Source organism: Crocodylus siamensis, chromosome 9 (assembly GCF_052110815.1).
Source record: "Crocodylus siamensis isolate JL-2025a chromosome 9, ASM5211081v1, whole genome shotgun sequence".
Lineage (NCBI taxonomy): Eukaryota > Metazoa > Chordata > Crocodylia > Crocodylidae > Crocodylus > Crocodylus siamensis.
This window is the reverse complement of record NC_143403.1, coordinates 70,598,980-70,619,203: the sequence shown is the minus strand read 5'-3', so window position 1 is coordinate 70,619,203 and position 20,224 is coordinate 70,598,980. Positions and strand designations below refer to the sequence as shown.

Genomic DNA, 20,224 nt, shown 5'->3' with positions numbered 1-20,224 from the left:
AATACCTTTGAAGCTGTAGGAGATACTTATGAACAATCAGATTACACTGTAATTTGGCAAAAAGGCTACTTTCTAGTCTAAATACACTTGATGTTTGCAAGGAGAAAGCTATTACTGCCATTGCAGCTTTGCCTCCATCCATTCAACTGGAAGTATACATTATCTACCTTTCTCCAGGACAGGAAGGAAAATCTTATGTTTTTCCTTTTTATGCAACAGAAATTGAATCTATTAGATCTGTATAGATAATGATGCTATGCTTGTATTTGTCATCAGGGTGGATTATTGACAGCCATGTTGTTATCCTTAAAAATAATAGGTACATAGGTGACACTCTTCCTGCAAACTCCTAAAGCAACATCCCCATAATGGGAAGAGGAAGAAGCACATTATTTTTGGAAGAGTTGGTAGGGTGGGGGATTTGGTCAGGATACTGGTACTTAGATGGCTGCTTTGCATGATTCTTTGCAGAGGTGGGTGGTGGCAGTATTTTGACACTCGTCTTAAACAGCATGTCATCCCCAGCTAGAAGACTACCGAAGCTTCTGTAGCAATCTTCCCTGGAGGTCTTCAAAAGGAGACTGACACACATCTTACTGTGGTTATTTGACTCCAGCAGTCTTCCTGCCCAGAGCAGAGGGGGCTGGACCCGATGACCTCACATGGTCGCTTCCAGCCCTAAACTTAAGTGAACGTTTGTGTGAATCTGTGAAGTGGTGGGCCGATGGTGCTCTACCCAAATGCTAAGCTCATTAAAGCTTTAAAAAAATACTCAAATTGTGTAGCAAGGACTTGTAAGAGGCGCTACTTCTTGTAAGAAACCTCAATTTTTGGCCAAGGACTAAGGAGTTGTGTACCCACTGGAAAAATTACCAGCATGATTACACCATTGCCTGTGTGTGTTAAGGCTCATTCTGGAGCATATATATGCAGCAATTTAATGGTTTAAGCGTACCGCTGTATGCCCCCCATGTTGGCATACACTTTTGTACCCGAAAGCTTGTTTTAACATTTCTCCCAAGATTTTTTTGAATCAGCACTTCTTAACCTTTTTAGACTAAAGGCAGCTCCCAGAAAATACCAGCTCATATTTTTTTTTAAAGAAAAGTGAAAGCTAACAAAACAATTCTTCTGTTGCATAGAATTCAGAAAAAGCCGCAAGTCGCTATGATTTTGACGTTACGAATTCTTATTTGAAATCTCTGGGTTTCTCTCCAAATCATTTATATTTTTACACCTAACAGTGCACCCCACCCTACAAAGATCCCACAGCAACCTGGTTAAGAATCACTGTCCTGGGCCATTACTGGCCCATACTAACCCTGTATAGGATAGGGCAGTAATAGAGCTGAAATCCTGTTTTGTTATTAGATGGCCAGGGAATAGAATTTAGAATATGAGACTTCTCATACCATACTCTCCACAAAAAGCTTGCAACCAGCTTACTTCTACTACAGTAGAGCTTCAGAGTTCCAGCATGCTCAGTATTGCAAAAAGATGGAATATGGCCTTTGTTTTGGCATTAAAGTTTGTTCAGTTATTGCAGTCAGTGGAAAGACAGGCTCACCTGTAAACCCCTTTCTTCTTTCTGCCTCCCCACTTACAACAATTTCTAACTCCATTCCATCTGCTAAAACTATGAGAGCAAGAAAATTGACAGTGCACTGACAGATAGGGAGCCCAGCTGGAAGGTTATTTCTAGAACCATGTAGGCTTGCCTTTTTAAAAAAAGCTTTGGCTTCTGCAGTCTGAATGTGCTGCAAAGGCCACAAAAGTACATCCAAGGGCCTGACATCTATTCTGTGGGCGAGATGTACAACAATGGCTAGGAAGTATTTTTAGACTACTTTTCCCTTACATAGCTCATGAAAATTTTATGATGCATCTGCCAAATGCCCAAGATATAGCTATCATTCTCCTATGCTTACCTAAATAGCTCAGCATTACAGGCCTCCAAACCCACCACTCTGATCCAACAAAGCACATCAGGCCAGAGAACTTGAAATTTTGAAGGATCATTCTCTGTTTTAGTTTCCATCTCAATTATAGGAGAAGCCTGGTAATTTGCCAAACACCCCACAGCAAGTATGTCAGAGCCGCAAACAAAACTCAAGACTTTCCTTTGCTGCTGTAGAGAAAATGCAGACTCCCAGGAGAATCATAGTTCCTAAGACTAACTGTACTTTTTAACTGCTGAGTTTCCAGTCAGGCAAGATTACCCATGTCTGGGAGGTCCAGGGAAATAAGATGACAATTCTCTTGAACCCTTAAAAAAAACCCAACAACAAAACAACAATCCCCTGTGTATCTGTCACTAGTACTTGTCAGAAGCCCTAAAATTAGTTGGAAGAGATTCTCCACAGTTCTGTGCCTACCAATCACATCATTTTGATGAAAGTATGACTAAAATGTCACCTGAAAACTATCACACATCATAAAGGCAGCTCCATCTATTTGGAATGCTATGCTGCAATGCAGAAAACACCCAATTTCAAACCAGTTTTTTTTTAGTTCACGAAGAGGTCTAAACCAGGGTGGCAACTAGTGGCATATACAATGGGGAGGGGGCAGGCAAAGTGGTGGCAGATAATGCAGGGAACAGCAGCAGATCAGGCAGGGGAGAGAGGATTGGAGTGATGTGTAGGACGGGTGTGGGGCTTAACTGCAGCATGCTTGCCATGAAGGTTGGCCCCACTGCTCTGAGGAATGTATTTCATTACAAAGATTAAACTAGCTGGAATCAGATGCAGAGCCTTGCTTTTTTCCCCCCCACAAACTTTAATATTAATGTCATGCCTTCAGAATATTTAGAACACCAATTTGTGAGGATAAACTCCATTTGAGAGGAAGAATGTAGAACGCAGGTAGCCACGGAGCTGAGGCACCTTTTTGATTATTGGCAGAAGCTGTGAGTCCACTGTCTTCTGATCTGCTTTGCGTTGCTCTGTTATCTCGTATTTCTAAGAAAGAGAAGACTAAAGTTAGAATACCCCACAGATTTCAGCCCGTTATTCCTGCAGAACTTCTTCACAAGGGCCATTTTCCTGCCATGCCAAGGCTTTTGGCTGGGTAAGCTTTTCAGCACTCCATTTTCAGGAGCTAAAAAAGCGTCATTCCTTTTCAGCCACAAGAAAGAGACAGCACTGTGATGTTTTACACACACTCTCCCTCTGTATCTATCTATATTTCCCCGCCTCAAAGAATAAAGAACAGCCCAACAGCTACAGCTAGATTAAATTACCAGCTCAAACTACAGTGCAAATAGAGTCCCTAACACCACAATAAATAGAATACCTTCCATAGACAGGAAATCGATGGACAGCATGCTGAGAGGGAGATTTCACAACTCAACTTTATGTGCAAGACTGACTCCACCAATCTTAGGAGATGGTGCTCGTCTCCTGCTGGCTGCTTAACAGTCCAGGAGCTATTTTGAAGGCAGCATATTTTAAAATATGTGGATTCTCAGGTGTTGCTATCAAGGTTCCCATATGAGGTTAAACTGATCTGGCCTCCCATGCTTTTTAAGTTCTTTTTGAAAAGGCAGCGTTAAAAATATGCTTCTAGAGGAAGACCATTCCAACCCACTCCCTGCATCTGTGCTATAAAAAGGGCACTGAAGAGCCTTACCTCCTTTTCAGTATCAAAGATCTCGCCTTCCTGATGCTTGGGCTTACGCAGTCTCTTCTTCTTGAAGTACTTGTCACTGAGATCCTTTGGAATTTTCACCCCTGTGATGTCAACCTTGGTGGAAGTGGCAATAACAAATTTCTGGTGAGTCCTGCGCAGAGGGACACGATTGATAGCCAAGGGTCCTAGTGGCAGAGGAAAAAAAAATCCAAGTGAGTTACAAGAGCAGCGTTTCATTTCTGAGATTGCAGCTATGCTCTAAGGAAACTAAGTCTCCCTCATTGAATAACATTCAGATACAAACACTTATTTCTTGCAGAGAAGACTACTAAGCCTCATTAAAAAACATCTAAACAAGTTAAGACACCCTTTCTTTATGCTTTACCGTGCTAAAAACATTTCCTTATCTTGCTAGTATTTCCAGGTATTAAAATGTATGTGAATTCACTTTTCTGGAAATGTATATATTCCTACATAAGCAATTCCATGTCATGTAATGCCCATTGTGATACTCAGACTGCCTCAGAGATGCATGATGTATTCAAATGTCACAGGGAGATTAAAACTAAATTTAAAAGAGATTTCAATGAAAAAGTTGCTTACCTGTTACAAGCAACAGGCCGCTAGCAAGCTGCTTCAGGAAGATCACACGCTAGAAACGTATACAAGAGGACATTAGCCATAGCCTTGCCACATTAAGGACTGTTTAGAGTTTTTTAATCTCTCTCTCATATATATCACAACCTAAAAAATAGAACCATATCTACACTACTTGAATTATACTTTCTGCCACGACAGTAAAAAAGACTCATCCCCCAGGAGCCAAAACAAGCTATACTGATAAAGCATACTTTTGCCAATCTAACTGCATTCACACTAAGGCCTCTCCCAGCAGAGAGAAGTTGGTCAGTCATCTTGACACCCTTGCCCAGCCAGCACTTTTACTGATTGAAGTCTAGCTGAATTTTCTGTAACAAGCAGTGCATGTGAAAAAGTTAGAGGGGGAGAAACTTTCCGTAAAAAGGTGAAGCAGCACCAGCTTTGCAACATGTGGCTCAGGTTTCAATGAATACTCCCCCCAGATAACCTCTTTTTATGACCATGTGGGTTTGACTAGATACAAGCAAAAAATGCAGCAGGGGAGTGAAAGATCTAACTAGAAATTCTGTTCTAAAGTGTCATATACCCAAAGATGCTCTTCTTAGGATAAAGAAAATAAGTGTGGATACCAATTTGTCTTTTGATGTTTGGTTTGCTATAGTGATACTAAAAGCATTGATTTTTAGCTTTCCTTTGCAATTCATCATTCAGAATGCAAGTTGCTTTATTTTGTTCTGCAATAGTTTAAATGTTGGGCCTTCCATTTCCTAGTCGGAGATGGCAACAAATAATATATAGTAATTAACATTTTACTCCTGTTACATAAGTCTGACCCATGACTCCACATCCTTTGTAGAGTATGAGAATGTCCCTTTAATACTGTCTAGGTAACTTGCCCAGTCATTCCTTTTTTTTTTTCCCCTCTTATTCATTCTGACCATGTAGAATACAGTCTTGTTCTTAAACCTTCCCAAAAGACCAAGGAGGGGTATTGTCCACATAAAGCAGCAAGATGGCAGAAAACAATATGCATAAAATGAAGTTGCACACACTGAACCACACAACTGATGACTCTGACTTTATTTTAAAAGTGTCGAGGAGGAAGGGAATAATCACTGAGCAATCAATATAATGAAGTGCAAACACAGTATAGAAGTCTATTTAAAAAGTTTCTCATTTACCTTGCCTCTGTGGCGACCAGTGAGAAGAATCAGAACGGTTCCTGGACTAATGCTACCCCGCAGTTTCCTCTTGTGCTCGCAGAAGGGCTTTTTGCCATGACTCAAGAGCTTACGAGGAACATCTTCAGTTGGATAGTATCTTGGCTAGAGGGAACACATAAAAAAATATGAACTGAAATATTCCAGCCTCATGATAAAATTATTTCATTCAAATTGCGGTCCTTCCCCTTTCACGGATACTCCCTTTCATTTCATTGGGAGAGACTTGTTTTTCCCCCCCGCAAGGTTCTCTTTGCTGCAGGCTAGTATTTTAAGGAAGTTGGCACTTTAAAGACATGCATTTTGCATCATGTACCCAGCAGGTCACACAACACGCAAAGATGACATTTGTAATAGTGCTTTTAATTCAGTACATACAGGGTGCCAGAAGAGATGCTGTACTGCGCACCTTCTTCAGACATGTCAATTCAAAGAGTACGCACGTCATCTCAAATGAAGTGTGTGTGGGGAAGGGGGGTCTCCCACACATACTTCACTGGACAGCAGTACGTCACTAGATTGGGAACGTACCTACAACGGAACTCAACACTAGCGCCCAGACAGCGCCTGCCGAGGGCTGCAAGACTGCACGGCTCGTACAAGAGAGCAACATAAAATCAGCACTGAACGCAGTTCCCAAAACATGAAAGAGATTTTGGCCCTTTTTTTATTAATGCAACTCTGCATCTCAGTGTTCAGCAAGAGCAAACCTCTATTCATCTCTGACAGCTCTTTTTTTTTTGGGGGGGGGGGGGTGGGGGGGCATAATCTTACCATTTTACGGACTTTCACCACCCGGTTGCCTCCATTCTTATCTCCACCGACTGGTTTGGTGATGGTAGCAGCTGCTTTTTCTTTCTTTTTCTTTTCTATCTGCATGGGAAGACAACAAAGGAATGGGTTAAGAGTTAGAACAAGTTAACAAGTAGGGCTAATGAAAGATTATCAGATTCACCTAAAGAACCTCAGCTGCCAGAACAAATGAACGCACAGACAGTTTGTTTTCCACATACCTTTGTTTCTGGGGCCGCGTACTTGCGCTTGTACATCGCTTTTCGGGTGTACATGGCCGACCGGGAGTACTTCCCGATCCCTCGGGCCAGCACAGGGTTGCGGCTGGCATGGTGCTTCCTGGGCTTCTTGGCCTTCTTCTCACCTGCCGCCTTCTCATCTGCCATCTAACCAACAGGAGGGTACAGCATCAGTTATAACACGTGGACAGGCAGAGAAGCCAAAAAAAAAAAGAAAAAGGAGGATCCGTGGTTCAAGAGACCCCACGGGAACCCCTGTGCAGACGGAGACCGGGAAGGATCAGCTCAGGGGTGCTGACTGCCTTGCGCGCAGGCCGGGAAGGCAAGCAGTGAGCATGCCCGGATGGAGGAGCTGGGACCGGGCCAGGGAAAGAAGATGCAGGCCCCCCTGCTCCGCCCGCCGGGATCAACCATGCCCGGCCGCTCGCCGCCCCACATCGCGCCCCCCCGGAGCCCGCCAGCAGCACCCCGGGCACCGGCAGCGCCCCCCGGAGGCAGATGCCGGCGGATGGCCCGCAGCAGCGCCCAGCCCGGGTCCGCCATCCTCACCTTCCGAGAAGGGAAAGGGGTGGATATCCGGGCACCCGGCGCTAAAGAGCGCAGCGCGTGACGTCACCGCGCCCGCCCGGGGTATGCCGGGAGATGTAGTCCTGTGTGTCTCAAGTGCGGGAGGGGGAGGGAAGGGAGGAGGTCGCGGTTTGATGACGTTACTGTCCGCGCCGCGCCTCTGGGGCCTGGAGGCGGTGGCTGTGCACGCTCCCCTCAGGGCCCCGTTGGCCGCGGCCCGCTGCGGGGGGAGGCCGGGAGGGGCGCGGCCCTGTGGCGGGCCCGAGCCGCGGGAAGATGACATCGCGGAGGTGAGGCGGGAGGCGGGACCCGGGCCCCTCCCTCCCAGCTCTGTCTCCCCGCCTTGCTGAGGGGACTCGGTCCCCCCCTGAGGGACGGAGCGGTCCCTGCCTCGGGGTGGGGGAGAGGGGCAGCGCCTTCCCTATGGGGCTGGAGAGTCCTTCCGAGCGGGATCGGGCCCCTTTATGGCGCGGTTCCCCGGTGGGCATTTATTGCACTCCAGTCCGTGGAGCGATGGTGACTTGGCACAAGTGGCGAGGGGCACAGTTCACCAGTGAGTCGTGCCATCCTGCCTTTGCACGGGGGCTCCGGCTGCATTTACTGCGTGATTTGGCACTGAATTGTGCAGTCATGACTTCTCATGGGGGGGGGCAGCTGCATTTATTGCATCCTTCACTAGTTGGTTGTGTGCGTGTGATTTCACATGGGTGGCTGGTGGGAGTTTCTTGCGCAGTTCACCAGGCAGGTGTGCAAATGTGACTTTGCACAGATGGCTGGTATGAATTTGCTGTACAAATCGTCAGTGAATGGTGTGATTGCGCCTTCACATGGGTGGTCGGCCTGAATTTATTGCGCGTTTTGTCAGTCGTTTTGTGATCGCAACTTTGCGTGGGGGCTGGGCTGCATTTATTGTGCGCCGCACCAGTGAACTGTGCGGTTGTGACTTCATGTGGGTGCCCGGTGTGAATTTATTGGCACCCTTCACCAGTCAGTTGCATGATCATCACTCTGCACGTGTGGCCGGTGTGAATGTATTGTGCGATTCACCAGTGAATGGTGTGATAATTCCTTCGCACTAATAGGCCGTCTTCTTTTGTATGTGTGGCTGGCTTAAGTTTCTTGTGCAATTAACCAGTTAATTGTGTAATCTACCTAATGTGTAGCAGGGGCCACAGAGTTGTTCCATGTTTTCAAGCCCTGGCTTCATAGGTGGGTGGCTCTTTTGAGAGGTGGAGAATCCTTTTTATGGCGCAATCATTATTTTGCACAGGTGGCCTGTCTGGGTTTATTGCGCAATATATGTAATGTGTAGCAGGGCCCTTGGAAATCCTCCCTCTATTTATTCCATCCAGGAAGAGTGCACACCAACTGCAGATGCTTCCTCAGCCTGATGAAAGGGTATTTATACCCGAACACTTGCAAAGAAGATTTTTTCCAACTATTTGAGTTGATCTAATAAAAGATATCGGATTTACCCAGAGAACCTTGTCTTCCTCTCTCTGACGCATTCATCTGCAGTGCTGGGGACTGCTGTACCTGCAGCCCCTGAACTCGTGGCCCTATGATGAGAGCGATAGTGCACTTAATGGATGGCCTTTTCTTTTACTCCTCTTATTCTGATCCTTGGCCATGTTTTCCTTTTTGGATTCGGTCTGTTGTGGTTGTTGAGCTCAGGAGGGTGAAACTGGATGGCTTAGTTTCATTCACCTTTCTCCTATCCCTTAGCACTGTGATTTTTCAACCAGGGGCACCCGGAGGCACTACCAGAACTTTTGAAGGGTGCTTTGAGGAGAGAAGCGGTGAAACTAAGCAGATAAGTGCAGGCTCAGGCTTGTCCCTGCCTGGATAATCCCCTATTATCACTGCCCAGCCTCTCTGCAAGGAGGCAAGTGTGTAATCTGTGCTACTCCATTCATAAAAGTGGTGGATAGGGGCCTAGAGTCCAGAAAGGTTGAGAACCACCGCTGTAGTAGGTGTCATGTTAGGAAGGAAGAGGTGTGCATGCATGGCAAGGGTGCTATGGGGTGCCACACACTTAGCTGTGCAAGCACAATGTGCAAGATAAACCCAGAGCTTTCAAATAGAAAGACCACAGCAGGTCAGAAAGTTTTTAATACTATGAATTCCTAAGTTCTTTGAAACAGAAGAATTGCTTTATTATTTTTCTGTAATTTTCACTTTCTGAGGGGTTCGTTGAGAGGGGCGCTTTGCATCTAAAAAGGTGTGTGGGTTCTTCAGTGTTTGCTTACAGTGAGTTTTTGGATTCTCCTCTACCCATCCACCCATCCTTGAAAATATAGCTGCTTAGGTTAGTTGAGCACTTCTTAAAAGTATGTGTTTGTTTTCTGGCTTGTGAGTGTGGAAGTTTAAATTGGAAATCATGAAAAAGAATGGGCAAAGATAATGCAGGTAGAGGGTGAGCCTATAAATAGGATTAACTACATTAAAAGTCACCACCTCCTGATAGCTCCACTTGTGACAGCCAAGGCTTAGAAGTGATTTAATCAGTACTGCAGTCAAAAAGGGAGATCCAGTTTGTTTGCCTTGTTGCAAAATGGAAAAGTATACTGATTTTTTGTTTGTTTGTTTGTTTCTCTTTTCAAGCGGTAAATAATATTGTTTGTTCCCCCCACTACAGGTACTGATTATTCCAATTCTAATAAGGAAACAGAAACATACAGTTAATGTAGCACATGATTGAAGAATGTCCTCAAACATGGCAGTTCTGCAAATAGACCTTTTGTACAATCACATCTTAGTGATTGAGAATTTATCTGAAGCAAGAGCATGTTCTGCTGCGCACGTGATTCTCTTGGGAGGGTAGGAGGGTGAAGGCCCTCTTCTCTGATATCCCCATTACCTTTGTAAATGAGGAGTGACAGTCTCATTGGTTACCTTTTTGCATTAACAGCTTTGCCTTATTTTGAAATGCCAGGTGATGTAGAGTGCTGCATGGCAGAATCTGTTAAATCCAAATAGGTTTGGGAAACATTATGCCCGCAGTGAGGATTGATGGTTTAATTAGACTATGCTTCTATGCATTACTTTTTTGGTTGCATTATAGGCTCTTAGTCTTTTGCTAGGAATAACTCTTGTGTATGCTTAGACCAGAGATGGAAAAAGGAAAGCAGAAAAAAAAAATAAAATACATTCCATCTCTATAAAAGGAAGCGTAAGAGAAAATCCTTTATAGAGTTTACGTTACTGCTATCTGTGTCTCTGCAATCCCTAGTGCTGGAAGGAAGGGATGTGGCCACCTTGGTTCAAAAGCATACATGGTGGCAGAACTTCAGAGGAAGCTATCTCGATTACCGGTCCGGAACCGTTTAACGGAGTTGCTAACACCCCCGTTTCTTTCTATTTGGGGTGACCGACTAATGCACCTTCCCACTCAGAGCCAAAAATAAAAGGATGAGAGAGCAGAAGAATTACGTATCATTGAGTGAAAATTAGGTAAAGAGCTGTAAACTCAGTCTCCTGCATGTAGTTTTTTCTGGTCCCATTTATTACTATACTCCTTTTTCTGATAGGCAAAATTTCCTCCTTTTTTATTATCTGTGTTTAAATGATTTCCTAATCAAATTTAAATTAAGTTATTTTGCAGTCCCTTTTGTTCACTGAGGCCATCTTGTCTTTCTCTTTGCAATTTTGCTGCTTTTCTGACTGGTAATTATGCATGCTTGTATGCAGTACCTGCAACATCCCATTCTTAGTGTGTCTGGGAACTCGAAGTGAAGTGGCTGTAACTTCTGTGTATCACATGCTTGTGGGTTTGGTTCTGATAATGTTCCTCTTTATGTATCTGTGCTTCTTTTTTTGTTTGAACCTAAAGAAGCAGATTATCTTAAGCCTTTTGCTTATTAGAACTTATGTGGCATTTATTTTTGAAGTTGTTTCTCTTGAAAGAAGTTAAGTGTTGGGGTGGGTGAGGGGAAAACAGACAAAATTAAGGTCCAAAGTCCAACTTCCCCTTTCCAGAACCAGCCTGTTTCTCAGAGTACGTTTTCTAATGTCCATTTCAGTCAAATTGTTTTGGTTTTTTTTAATCTTAGAGATTTAACTTCTTTTAAGAGGCTGTTTCCAAGCTGAATATGTTTCCCCACCTGGAAACTTTTCTTGACATGGAAAGGAAATCTTAATTCTATCCAGCAACATTCCTGTGTACCACATCCAATTCTCCTTGGCATTTATGCCTTCCAGACAGTGCTGTATTCCCCATCTAGCTCCTTAGCCTCATGGTACACATCTGAGGCCAGATTTTTTTAAAGGGAATTAGATAACAAGATGCTTCTGGACGTTTCAGTAGGTGTTTGTGTGCAAGCACAGGCACCTAAATGCTTCTGAGATTGAGGACAATGAGGTTGAGGGCTAGATTCTTTCTTTGTAATTCAGGCCCTCTTGGCTTTCTGCTGCTGGGCCAGGCCCTCTTGTCCATCAACTTAATGGCTAGTCATCAGTTTGGGATGAGGTCTTTTTTAAACAATTCACAGTTCTTGTAATGTGCAGTGTGTGTTAATCCTTGATGCATCTTTTCTAAGCCAGAGAAGTGAAAAGTCATAGCTATGGAAAGTTAAAATTACTCTTTTTTGAAAGTGGGAACGGAGGGTAGCAGTGATGCCAGGTGGTCTCTGGTATGTTGCTGTGTTTTGGCAATAATAGTCCCTGTCCAACTAACAGACTTTACTTTCTTCAGTGAAGCTGTCTTGCGGTATTGGTCCTTGTGTTATTTGGGACATCTTTCAAAGGAGCTAGTCCAGGGTCTTGCGTGATCTTCACCAATCTCATGCCTTTTTATAAAGAATAAAGGGGTTGGTTCAGTTTTCCTAATCACATTATCTGCAGAACCGGCTGCATGCCAGTGGCATTGTATTCGTTTTGTAGGAACAACTTTGGGTCCCTTCAGGCTTATTGGAACTGCAGAAATGTAAGATTATTTACCAATTGATGTTTGGTTTTTAGTTGCTGGCATAACGTGAAGTAGGATGTTTTGGTTACTTTGTCTTGGTTTGAACTATATTTGTATGCATATGCACAAACAAATTTCTATGCAAGTTATTTGGTTAGCTTAAAATAACAGTATTACTTGGTTCTTTTGGTTTAGGTAGGACATACAGACTGCATCCAGATGAGCATGGATGTGTGGTATGCGGCACTGCAGATAGCACATGCAGGCATTCCCTGCACTGCTACCTTGCAATGCAGGGGGTGTTGATCCTGGGGGATCCCATAGCCAAAAAAGCAGGGTGGTGGATGTCGTGGCAGCATGTATTGCCCAAAACTGGAGCTTGGCTGGCCATAGCCACACTCTGGCTGCTGGCCAGACTCCAAGCAGCAGGAGCCCCAGGCAAGGCTGCTGGGGCCAGCACAGTTGCTGGCCTCAGCCTCCCTACCCTGCCCGGGGTAACCTACCACATGCCAGAGTGCATGTGCCATGGGTATTCCCTGGGCACAAGTAGCAGCAGCTCAGGGTGTCCTGCTGCTTCTTGTCCCTGGGGAAACCAATGTCCCTGCTCATGTGGATGTGGCCATGGAAGCAGAAAGAGAAGATTTACTGTCTCTTCAAATGGAACATGTATTCCTGTAGGTGTAACTTCCATGTACCTGTTAGGTAGACCAACTCTGAGGTCAGCTTTTCAGGAAGCTAAAAATGTCTAGCATCACATCAAAAATGTAATTGTGGTAGAGAAGGTGCTGAATAAGGCCCTAATTAGAATAATAATAAAAGGTCTGTCAGCTTAAGTTGTCTTTCCTATATAAAGAATTGCTGAACCAGTCACTACAGCAAAGTAGTAGCCCTGTATTTAAACATGGTCTTGCATATTTTCTGTTATAGCAGCTTACCACCAAATGCTGATGTGTGTCTGGAATGATCAGAAATGTTATGTAAAATCCTAGATATAGCATTTTTATAATTGTAACAGGGGAGATGGCTGCCAGGCAGCCAAGTACTGCTCTTGCTTTGATATTTTGCTTTACTCACAGAAAAACTAAAAACCTAATGGGATACAAAGAGCAAGGGATTGTGCATGTTCTCTCACTTGCATACCCTGTACAAATCTAAAATAAAAATGTAAATGGCCCTGCGTGCATGATTTATTGCAGCAATGCAAATAATGAGGACCTCCAAAAGTTGAGGGAAACTTCTAATTGCAAGAGGTGTTATGGGTATAAATATCTGAGGCTGCAGCATGACAAGGCTATTAAAATGGGATTTCTGTGCACTTTGTCCAGCACTTGGCATTTCTGTAACAGTCTCTTATTTCATGGTTTTGTTTTGTCTCAGTCATTCTGGGGTGCAGTGGAGACTGTTTCATTCCTTGCTTTCCCAGATTTTAAAATATGTATGAAAAATTGGAACCTCTTTTCAGCTACCTAGAACACTAAGGTATCTTACCTCCATTGCCTCAGTTGTACTCTGGGAGTCAGATTCAAACTTGGGTCAAAAAGGTGACTGCATTAATACATGAGACTATACCTGTACTTAAGGGGACACACCAGTTTCTTCCTGAGCTCTTTTAAGTGCCTTCCTTTATTTAGAAACTTTTTGTCTTCACCAGTCTTTTAAAAATTAATTTAAATTTAATATTTTGGTTAGAATCCCTCCAGTACTTTTTTTTCCAGGGGCAGAAGTATGGCAAAGGAAGGTTATAGGTGTCCAGCCTTCATGTTTCATTAATACAGGTTTCTGCATTTGTTTTAGCTTCCGACCTCTAATACCTGAAGTGTGTTTTGGTGCTAGGCAATTGTATGGTGTAGGGAGGGAGGATGTAATGGACTGGGCCTAATGTTCATTTGGACCAAAGAACTAAGGGATGGTAGGGATTGCTGTGAACCTTAGATTTAATAATCCCAATCTCCCTGTGGGCCACACGGTTGTCTAATGACTGTTTGCAGTTGCTCAAATATGTGGTTGATAGAGCCATGGGGCCAGCTGTAAGTTACATTATTTCCGTGCTGCAGCAGTGGACTAAAGCTTGAGTACAGCTACGGGAAGTGTATATTTGTAAATGAAATTGCTAGGAATAGGTCTGAAAGCTAATGCCATAGGCGGTGACATTAAATGCTCTTTAGTTGTTATAGATATAGGCCACATCCAGCTCTCCTCTGTATATGGGCAAGTCCTTGTGTTCATCATTCAGGAGGCTGCTTGTGGGTGGTGAAAACCAATATGAGATTCCTCTGTGTCCGTAATTTTAGATTGTGGTATTTCGGGACCACAGGACTTGCCATAACAGATTGGAGCAAGGCTCCATCTAGGTGTCCTGTCTTTGAGAGTGGCTGGTACCAGATGCTTCAAAGGAAGGTGCAAGCAAGTCTGTGGTTGGACTAACTTGTCCAGAAGAGAAGTTTCTACCTGATTTTCATCCGTCGGTGGTTGGTGTGTGCCCAGAAGCATGAGGTTTTACTTTGCTTCTTATATTTTTAAATTCTAACTAATGCAACTTCTGTTTTTTCTGTGTTTGCATGAATGTTAATTTTTTTCCCCCCAGTCCTGTTAAGTTCTAAGCCTCAGTGGCATCAACTGGCCTTGGACACTGCAAGTTGCGGTGGGATTTTTTTTTTTTAAATAAAAGATTTGTTCTTATTTTTCTTTCAGTTCCATTGAATATCCCTTTGCTTTTGTGTTTCAGAGAGTAAATCAAAGTAACCAATGTATCATCTTTATTTTTGTCTATTTTTCTTATATCTCCTCTAAACTAAGCAGCTAAATGTATTGAGTTGCTCCATGTAGAATATTTTCTTGGGGAATCTTGAAAATTATAGGTAGCAACCTAATTTTAAATGGTGATATGAAAAAGAATACCTTTAATATTTCAATGTCTTTTTGACAGGTAAGTCTAGGTATCTCTGTGAAACTCATTTCAGTCAAATACTGTCCAGCAATCCTAATGGTATTAGATGTTTCTACTGCGAGGTTGTATGAGCTAAATTAATACTGTGGCTTTAAGTGTTACTTTTTAACCTTTTTTCAGATGGTTTCATCCAAATATCACTGGAGTGGAGGCAGAAAATTTACTGCTAACAAGAGGAGTTGATGGAAGCTTTCTGGCCCGGCCCAGTAAAAGTAACCCAGGAGATTTTACTCTTTCGGTCCGGTAAGTCAAGTACACAGGGAGCTTTTTTTCCTTCCTCTGTACTTCCAACATATGCTTTTCCACATAACTTTCTATGTAGAAATTAATCTTTCTCAAACGTGTTGTGAGCAAAGAATTCTGGGGAAAATCTGGAGACAAGAATTGTGCAACTTTTCCCTTTGTAGTGGTTCACTTGGAAACGGAAGAAATGTAAGGACTTGGGAAAAATAGGGTTGAGAAGTCATTCGTTGACACTTTTTTGATGCTTCCTTATGCAAAGGATAAGGAGACATTAAGTTAATCCTTTCCTGTTAAAGGAAAGGAGAAGCATTTTTAAGGCCAGCCAGCATTACTTCAGCTTCGTCTGAAATGGTTCTTTCTAGACTAGAGTGTTTTCCCTTGGCATAGCATAGATGTAGGGAGAGGGAAATGCATTTGCTGAGATTACCTGCCACTTAGTTACTTTACATTTTAAGGTTGTTTTAATGGAACTTAGTCAAAGGATAAGGTCCTTTCAAATATCTGTCCATTGGTCTCTGCTCTTCCTTAATATTAGGGTAACATAAACAGCTGTCTTTGGCTAATGCAGGGAGCAAATCTGTCATTAAGGGAGACTCTAGGGTTTAGGCTGTGGACTTCCTAGGTGTCTAGTTAAGTCCAGGAAAAACATATTATGAAGTCTGGAGCACTCCTTGAGCATGGCTTGTGGAACCTATCCAGGTTTTACACCAAGCAGAGCCGGGCTCTGCTCTACAGGTAGGGGTAGCATGGAACCCGGCTTCCTTCCTCCTGAGAAGTACAAATCAAATGCAGGAATCCTAAGGAGCTCTTGCTGGGGACTCAGAGTCTGTTTTAGGTCAATAAAGCCAACAACTATAGAACTAAAATGCACTTAATTCTGCGATAACTGTTAAACATCCACTTCCTGTTCTTATAACCCTGGATATTGTTTCAGTGCCTGGCTACTGGCTGTGTAGTTACTACACACTAAGGATGAAGCAACTTAATCTGTTGCAATATTCCTGCTGAAAGGTGATTGATGTAGCTGTAAGGATGAATCGCTATCATTTTCAGCCTTGTAGAACCTATGATTTCAAGTGTTTTGATTTGATGTCGGTGAACTTGTATAAATTTGATTTTTTTCTTTTGTTTTCTTTGTATAATAAATGACAGGCGAAATGGAGCTGTCACCCATATCAAGATCCAGAACACAGGTGACTACTATGACCTGTATGGAGGAGAGAAGTTTGCCACCTTGGCTGAGTTAGTTCAGTATTACATGGAACACCATGGACAGCTCAAAGAGAAGAATGGTGATGTTATAGAGTTGAAGTACCCACTCAACTGCGCTGATCCAACATCTGAAAGGTTAGAGAGATAAGTAGTGATAGAAAAAAACTTGGTTTCCATTTACTTTGCCACATGTTCCCATAATTACTGTTCTAATAGAAGCAGACGCCTAATGTGAGTAAGTGTAGCAGTACCTCAGTTTGTAAGTAGTTCCTCCACTTTTAGTGCAGCTTCTTGCAAAATAAGGTAGCAAGCAAGCAAGAGGAGTAAGGGTGATAGAATCTGGACTGAAAAGGATAACCCTGGTAGTGGTTGCATCTTCTAATACTAAAGCCCCTAGTCCACTTTCTGGTTCTTCTTGGAAAATTCTGTTGTTGTAGAAGCTTTAGAGAAGAATTCTGTTACTGTAGTGACTTCTGTTATACATTGTAGGGCATCTTTTTTGCAGTGTTATCAATATATTTGTTTAAAAGACAAATCCACAAATTGCTTGTGCTGATCTTAGCACCTGAACATCGATCAGTAGGATCCTAGTCTTTTAGTATTTATGAAAGAAATACAGTCAAGAGATCCTTCCAAAGTAAGTGTCATTCTCTTTCGAAATATTCTTGGCCAGTTATTCTGCACTGTGGCCAGTGAACATCAGTTTATGGTCAAGTAAAACAGCAAGGAAACATAAGAACCAAGCCATCGCCTGGTCTGAAGAAACCATATTTTACAAAACGTAAGGCATTCTTTGTGTTTATAAATGAGAGCACAGAAATCATTCAAGTGCATCAAATGATCATTGGCCTAAATATAACGGAAATTAGGGCCTAAATAATTAGGAAATTAGGATATTTTAAGAATGCAGTAACTGAAATTAATGTGTACTTATGTCAATTCTTGCTAGTTTTTCACGATTTATATTGAATTTTAGAAAGTCTTGGTTGCTGTCTTAAATGTACAAGTGTCTGGCTATTTTGAATCAGCTCTTGGTGTGTGAAAGTTCTGCCATCCTTTCCAAATTAATTTGTCCATAGTAATTTGCCTTTTTTATAGGTACAGCTGTGTGCACACAGGCTTCTTGTCCAAATTTTTCTAGGTTCTCCTTTCTGTACGTTGCTAGTTTCTCTTTATGTTTGTGACAACACATAACCATTTAACCTTCAGTGTAGGGTGACTGTCTTGGCTTGTTTCTAACTGTTTAAACTCAGTTGCACACTGTCCTGGGTAAAGTGATGAGAAAGACACTTGTATTTATTTTTCATTTAAGGTGGTTTCATGGGCACCTCTCTGGAAAAGAAGCTGAGAAATTATTAACAGAAAAAGGAAAACATGGAAGCTTCCTTGTGCGCGAGAGTCAAAGCCACCCTGGAGACTTTGTCCTTTCTGTTCGGACAGGGGATGATAAAGGGGAGTGTAACGATGGGAAATCTAAAGTGACACATGTCATGATTCGGTGCCAGGTATGACAAAGGAGGACCATCTTCTTTTAAAGACTGTTTCCCCTGGGGAGATTGTTGCTCTGGCAGCGGAAGCATTACAGACTTTTCAGATATATTCAACCTCTGTCTGTCTGTCTTTGTCAGATGCTGCTGTATGTACAGTGTATCACCTGTTAGTTCAAACTGGCTATTTGGAGAATTTCAAGGTTCTATTAGGATTTTATTTTTCTGCCTGACTGTGCCTGATTGAATCATGCCATAGCATATCTCAACTGCTAAAAGGTTCTAATAGGCTTACCTGTGATTGCATCAGAGATCTGTCTCAAATCCTTTGCTGATGGAACCTTTCATTTTCATGAGTATTTCTTAAGTTTGTTGTAGTCTTGTCTGAATGTGTCTATTTTGTTAATGTAATAGACCTGGAAAACTGTAGTAGGAATCCATCTGTGTGAGTTTTTCGTGGCTCTGCTGTGCAGGAAGATAAATCCTTGCATCTCTTCTTAATGTGTTTTCAGAAAAACCAACAACATCCTTTAAATGCACAATCCAATTAACATGTAGTACCTACAATCTAAGTTTTGTGTAGGTTGGTTTGTTTTTACTGAAGTACATGTTTAAATCATCTAAGTCTATCAAGAATTTATCATGGTGATTTATATTTGCTCTTGGAACCATTTTATCTGTGCCTGGGGATGGGGGATAAATTTGAAAGTACTTTAACCACTTACAGAAAATACAATCCTTGTGAGGTCATTTGTCTGTAAAGGAAAAAAAAAATTACAAGTAACCCTTCCCTTAATGCAGGGGGACTAACAGTTTAGAGGGAAGTGTTGATCAGATACTTAGCACATAAAGAGCCCAACTGCTGGAGTGTTTGTGTGGCTTTTTTTAAGCTCTGTTTGATAAACATCTTCTGCAGATGTTACATGATACAGAAACATAATTTTCTGTATGTTCTTCATGTGGTAGCCCTTAAAATGTGTGTATTTCCCAGATTTTCTTAAACTAAAATATTGTTGAGCTCCCTTCCACATCTTCAAGTGAGCTGCAACAAACACAAAAATGCTAGCAGCAGATGAGAGAGTAAGTTTGTGTTGCTCACTCTTTTCAAATGGGGAGTACAGTGCCCATATCAGCTTTCCAGGACACACTATCACATTTTCTGGGGGAATTTGCTTTGACAAGTTTTTTGCTTCTGGAATTCTTGTGATGTATTGCAAGTGTTCAGTCTGGGTGGAATGTTGGGCCCTTCTTCAGGTAAAGGGACTGGTATCCTAAAAAGGCAGATAAAAGTAATAGCATATGAACTGCAATTTATTGGGTCAGACCCCAGGTCCATCTTGCCCAGTGTCCCGTGTCACACACCAGCAGAGAGTGGATGCTGAAAGGGAGAGTGAATAGGATATGATCAGGGTCTTTCCCATCTCACTGTACCACTTGCAGCTTCTAGCATTTAAGGTCTAGCGAGTTTTGATTCAGAAGCTGTGCCCCTAACTCCATGTGAAAACCTAACTCCTATGTAGTAGTTCTAATAAAAAAAATGATACCGTTTTCAATGGATTTGGCCCTCCAAAGGCATTCTTTTTGTATTCAGTAAGGATTGGTAGGAATAGTCTAAGCGTGTATTTTAAGAACCTACTTAAAAGGATTCCAGTGGGTTGAACAGCCCAGGGGACTGTTAATGCAGACTTTGTCAATGCAGCCCATGCGCATGATTGTGAATGACCACACTCTGAATCTCTTCTTTTGGAAGGATCTGAAATACGATGTTGGTGGAGGGGAAAAATTTGACTCGCTGACAGATCTTGTGGAACACTATAAGAAGAATCCCATGGTAGAAACTTTGGGCACAGTACTGCAACTCAAACAGGTGAGTAAATGGGACATATTTGATCCTAAGAATGAGCTAATTCTAGACTACAGTCTGTTGGGGGACACTCCACCTGTTTTCTTTATATTCTGGCGGGTATCAGAAAAAGTTCCTTTTTTTTTTATTTTAACGCAAAGAGAACTTACATCCTATTTTACAACAAAGCGTAATCTTTCAGTCAGATGTGAAGACTGGATTTTAATCTTTGCAGGTGTGGTTTTTTTTGTTTTTGTTTTAGCAGTTCATAAAAACTTAATCTTGCACTTCTTCATTGGTTTAGAAGTTCCCTTGGGTTCACTGAGAAGAGTAGGTTTATAATGATGCCAGGAGCTGGCTTAGAAGCGAAAGAGAGAAGCATCTTAATGCAGAGTATGGGAGCCATAAACCTCTGTCTGCTTGTGTTGGGTCCCCACATGCTGGAACGCTCTCATAATTAAGTGGGCTCCAAAACCTATAGTGATACTGTGCTCCTAAAAATTTGGAGTGCTATCTGTACAGAACACATTGAGTGTAG

At 42.5% G+C, this 20,224-nt stretch overlaps 2 protein-coding genes across 2 annotated transcripts in view; one reads left to right on the top strand and one right to left on the bottom strand.

Annotated features, from left to right (window-relative positions):
• Positions 1-2,758: 2,758 nt before the first annotated feature.
• Positions 2,759-7,051, bottom strand: RPL6 (ribosomal protein L6). The gene is made up of 7 exons (XM_090063675.1): positions 7,031-7,051; positions 6,464-6,628; positions 6,225-6,323; positions 5,412-5,555; positions 4,234-4,282; positions 3,631-3,815; positions 2,759-2,960 (listed from the first exon to the last, which is right to left on the bottom strand). The coding sequence occupies exons 2-7, from the start codon at positions 6,626-6,628 to the stop codon at positions 2,808-2,810; spliced, it is 795 nt and encodes a 264-aa protein (XP_089919801.1). The 5' UTR covers positions 7,031-7,051; the 3' UTR covers positions 2,759-2,807.
• Positions 7,052-7,182: 131 nt separating this feature from the next.
• The window catches only part of PTPN11 (protein tyrosine phosphatase non-receptor type 11), a 33,689-nt gene continuing 20,647 nt past the window's right edge, over positions 7,183-20,224 (top strand). The window contains exons 1-5 of the mRNA XM_090063674.1: positions 7,183-7,338; positions 15,022-15,144; positions 16,297-16,491; positions 17,669-17,861; positions 19,594-19,710. Of these exons, the coding sequence (XP_089919800.1) occupies positions 7,325-7,338; positions 15,022-15,144; positions 16,297-16,491; positions 17,669-17,861; positions 19,594-19,710 (642 nt within the window). The 5' untranslated portion in view covers positions 7,183-7,324. The remainder of the gene's footprint in view (positions 7,339-15,021; positions 15,145-16,296; positions 16,492-17,668; positions 17,862-19,593; positions 19,711-20,224) is intronic.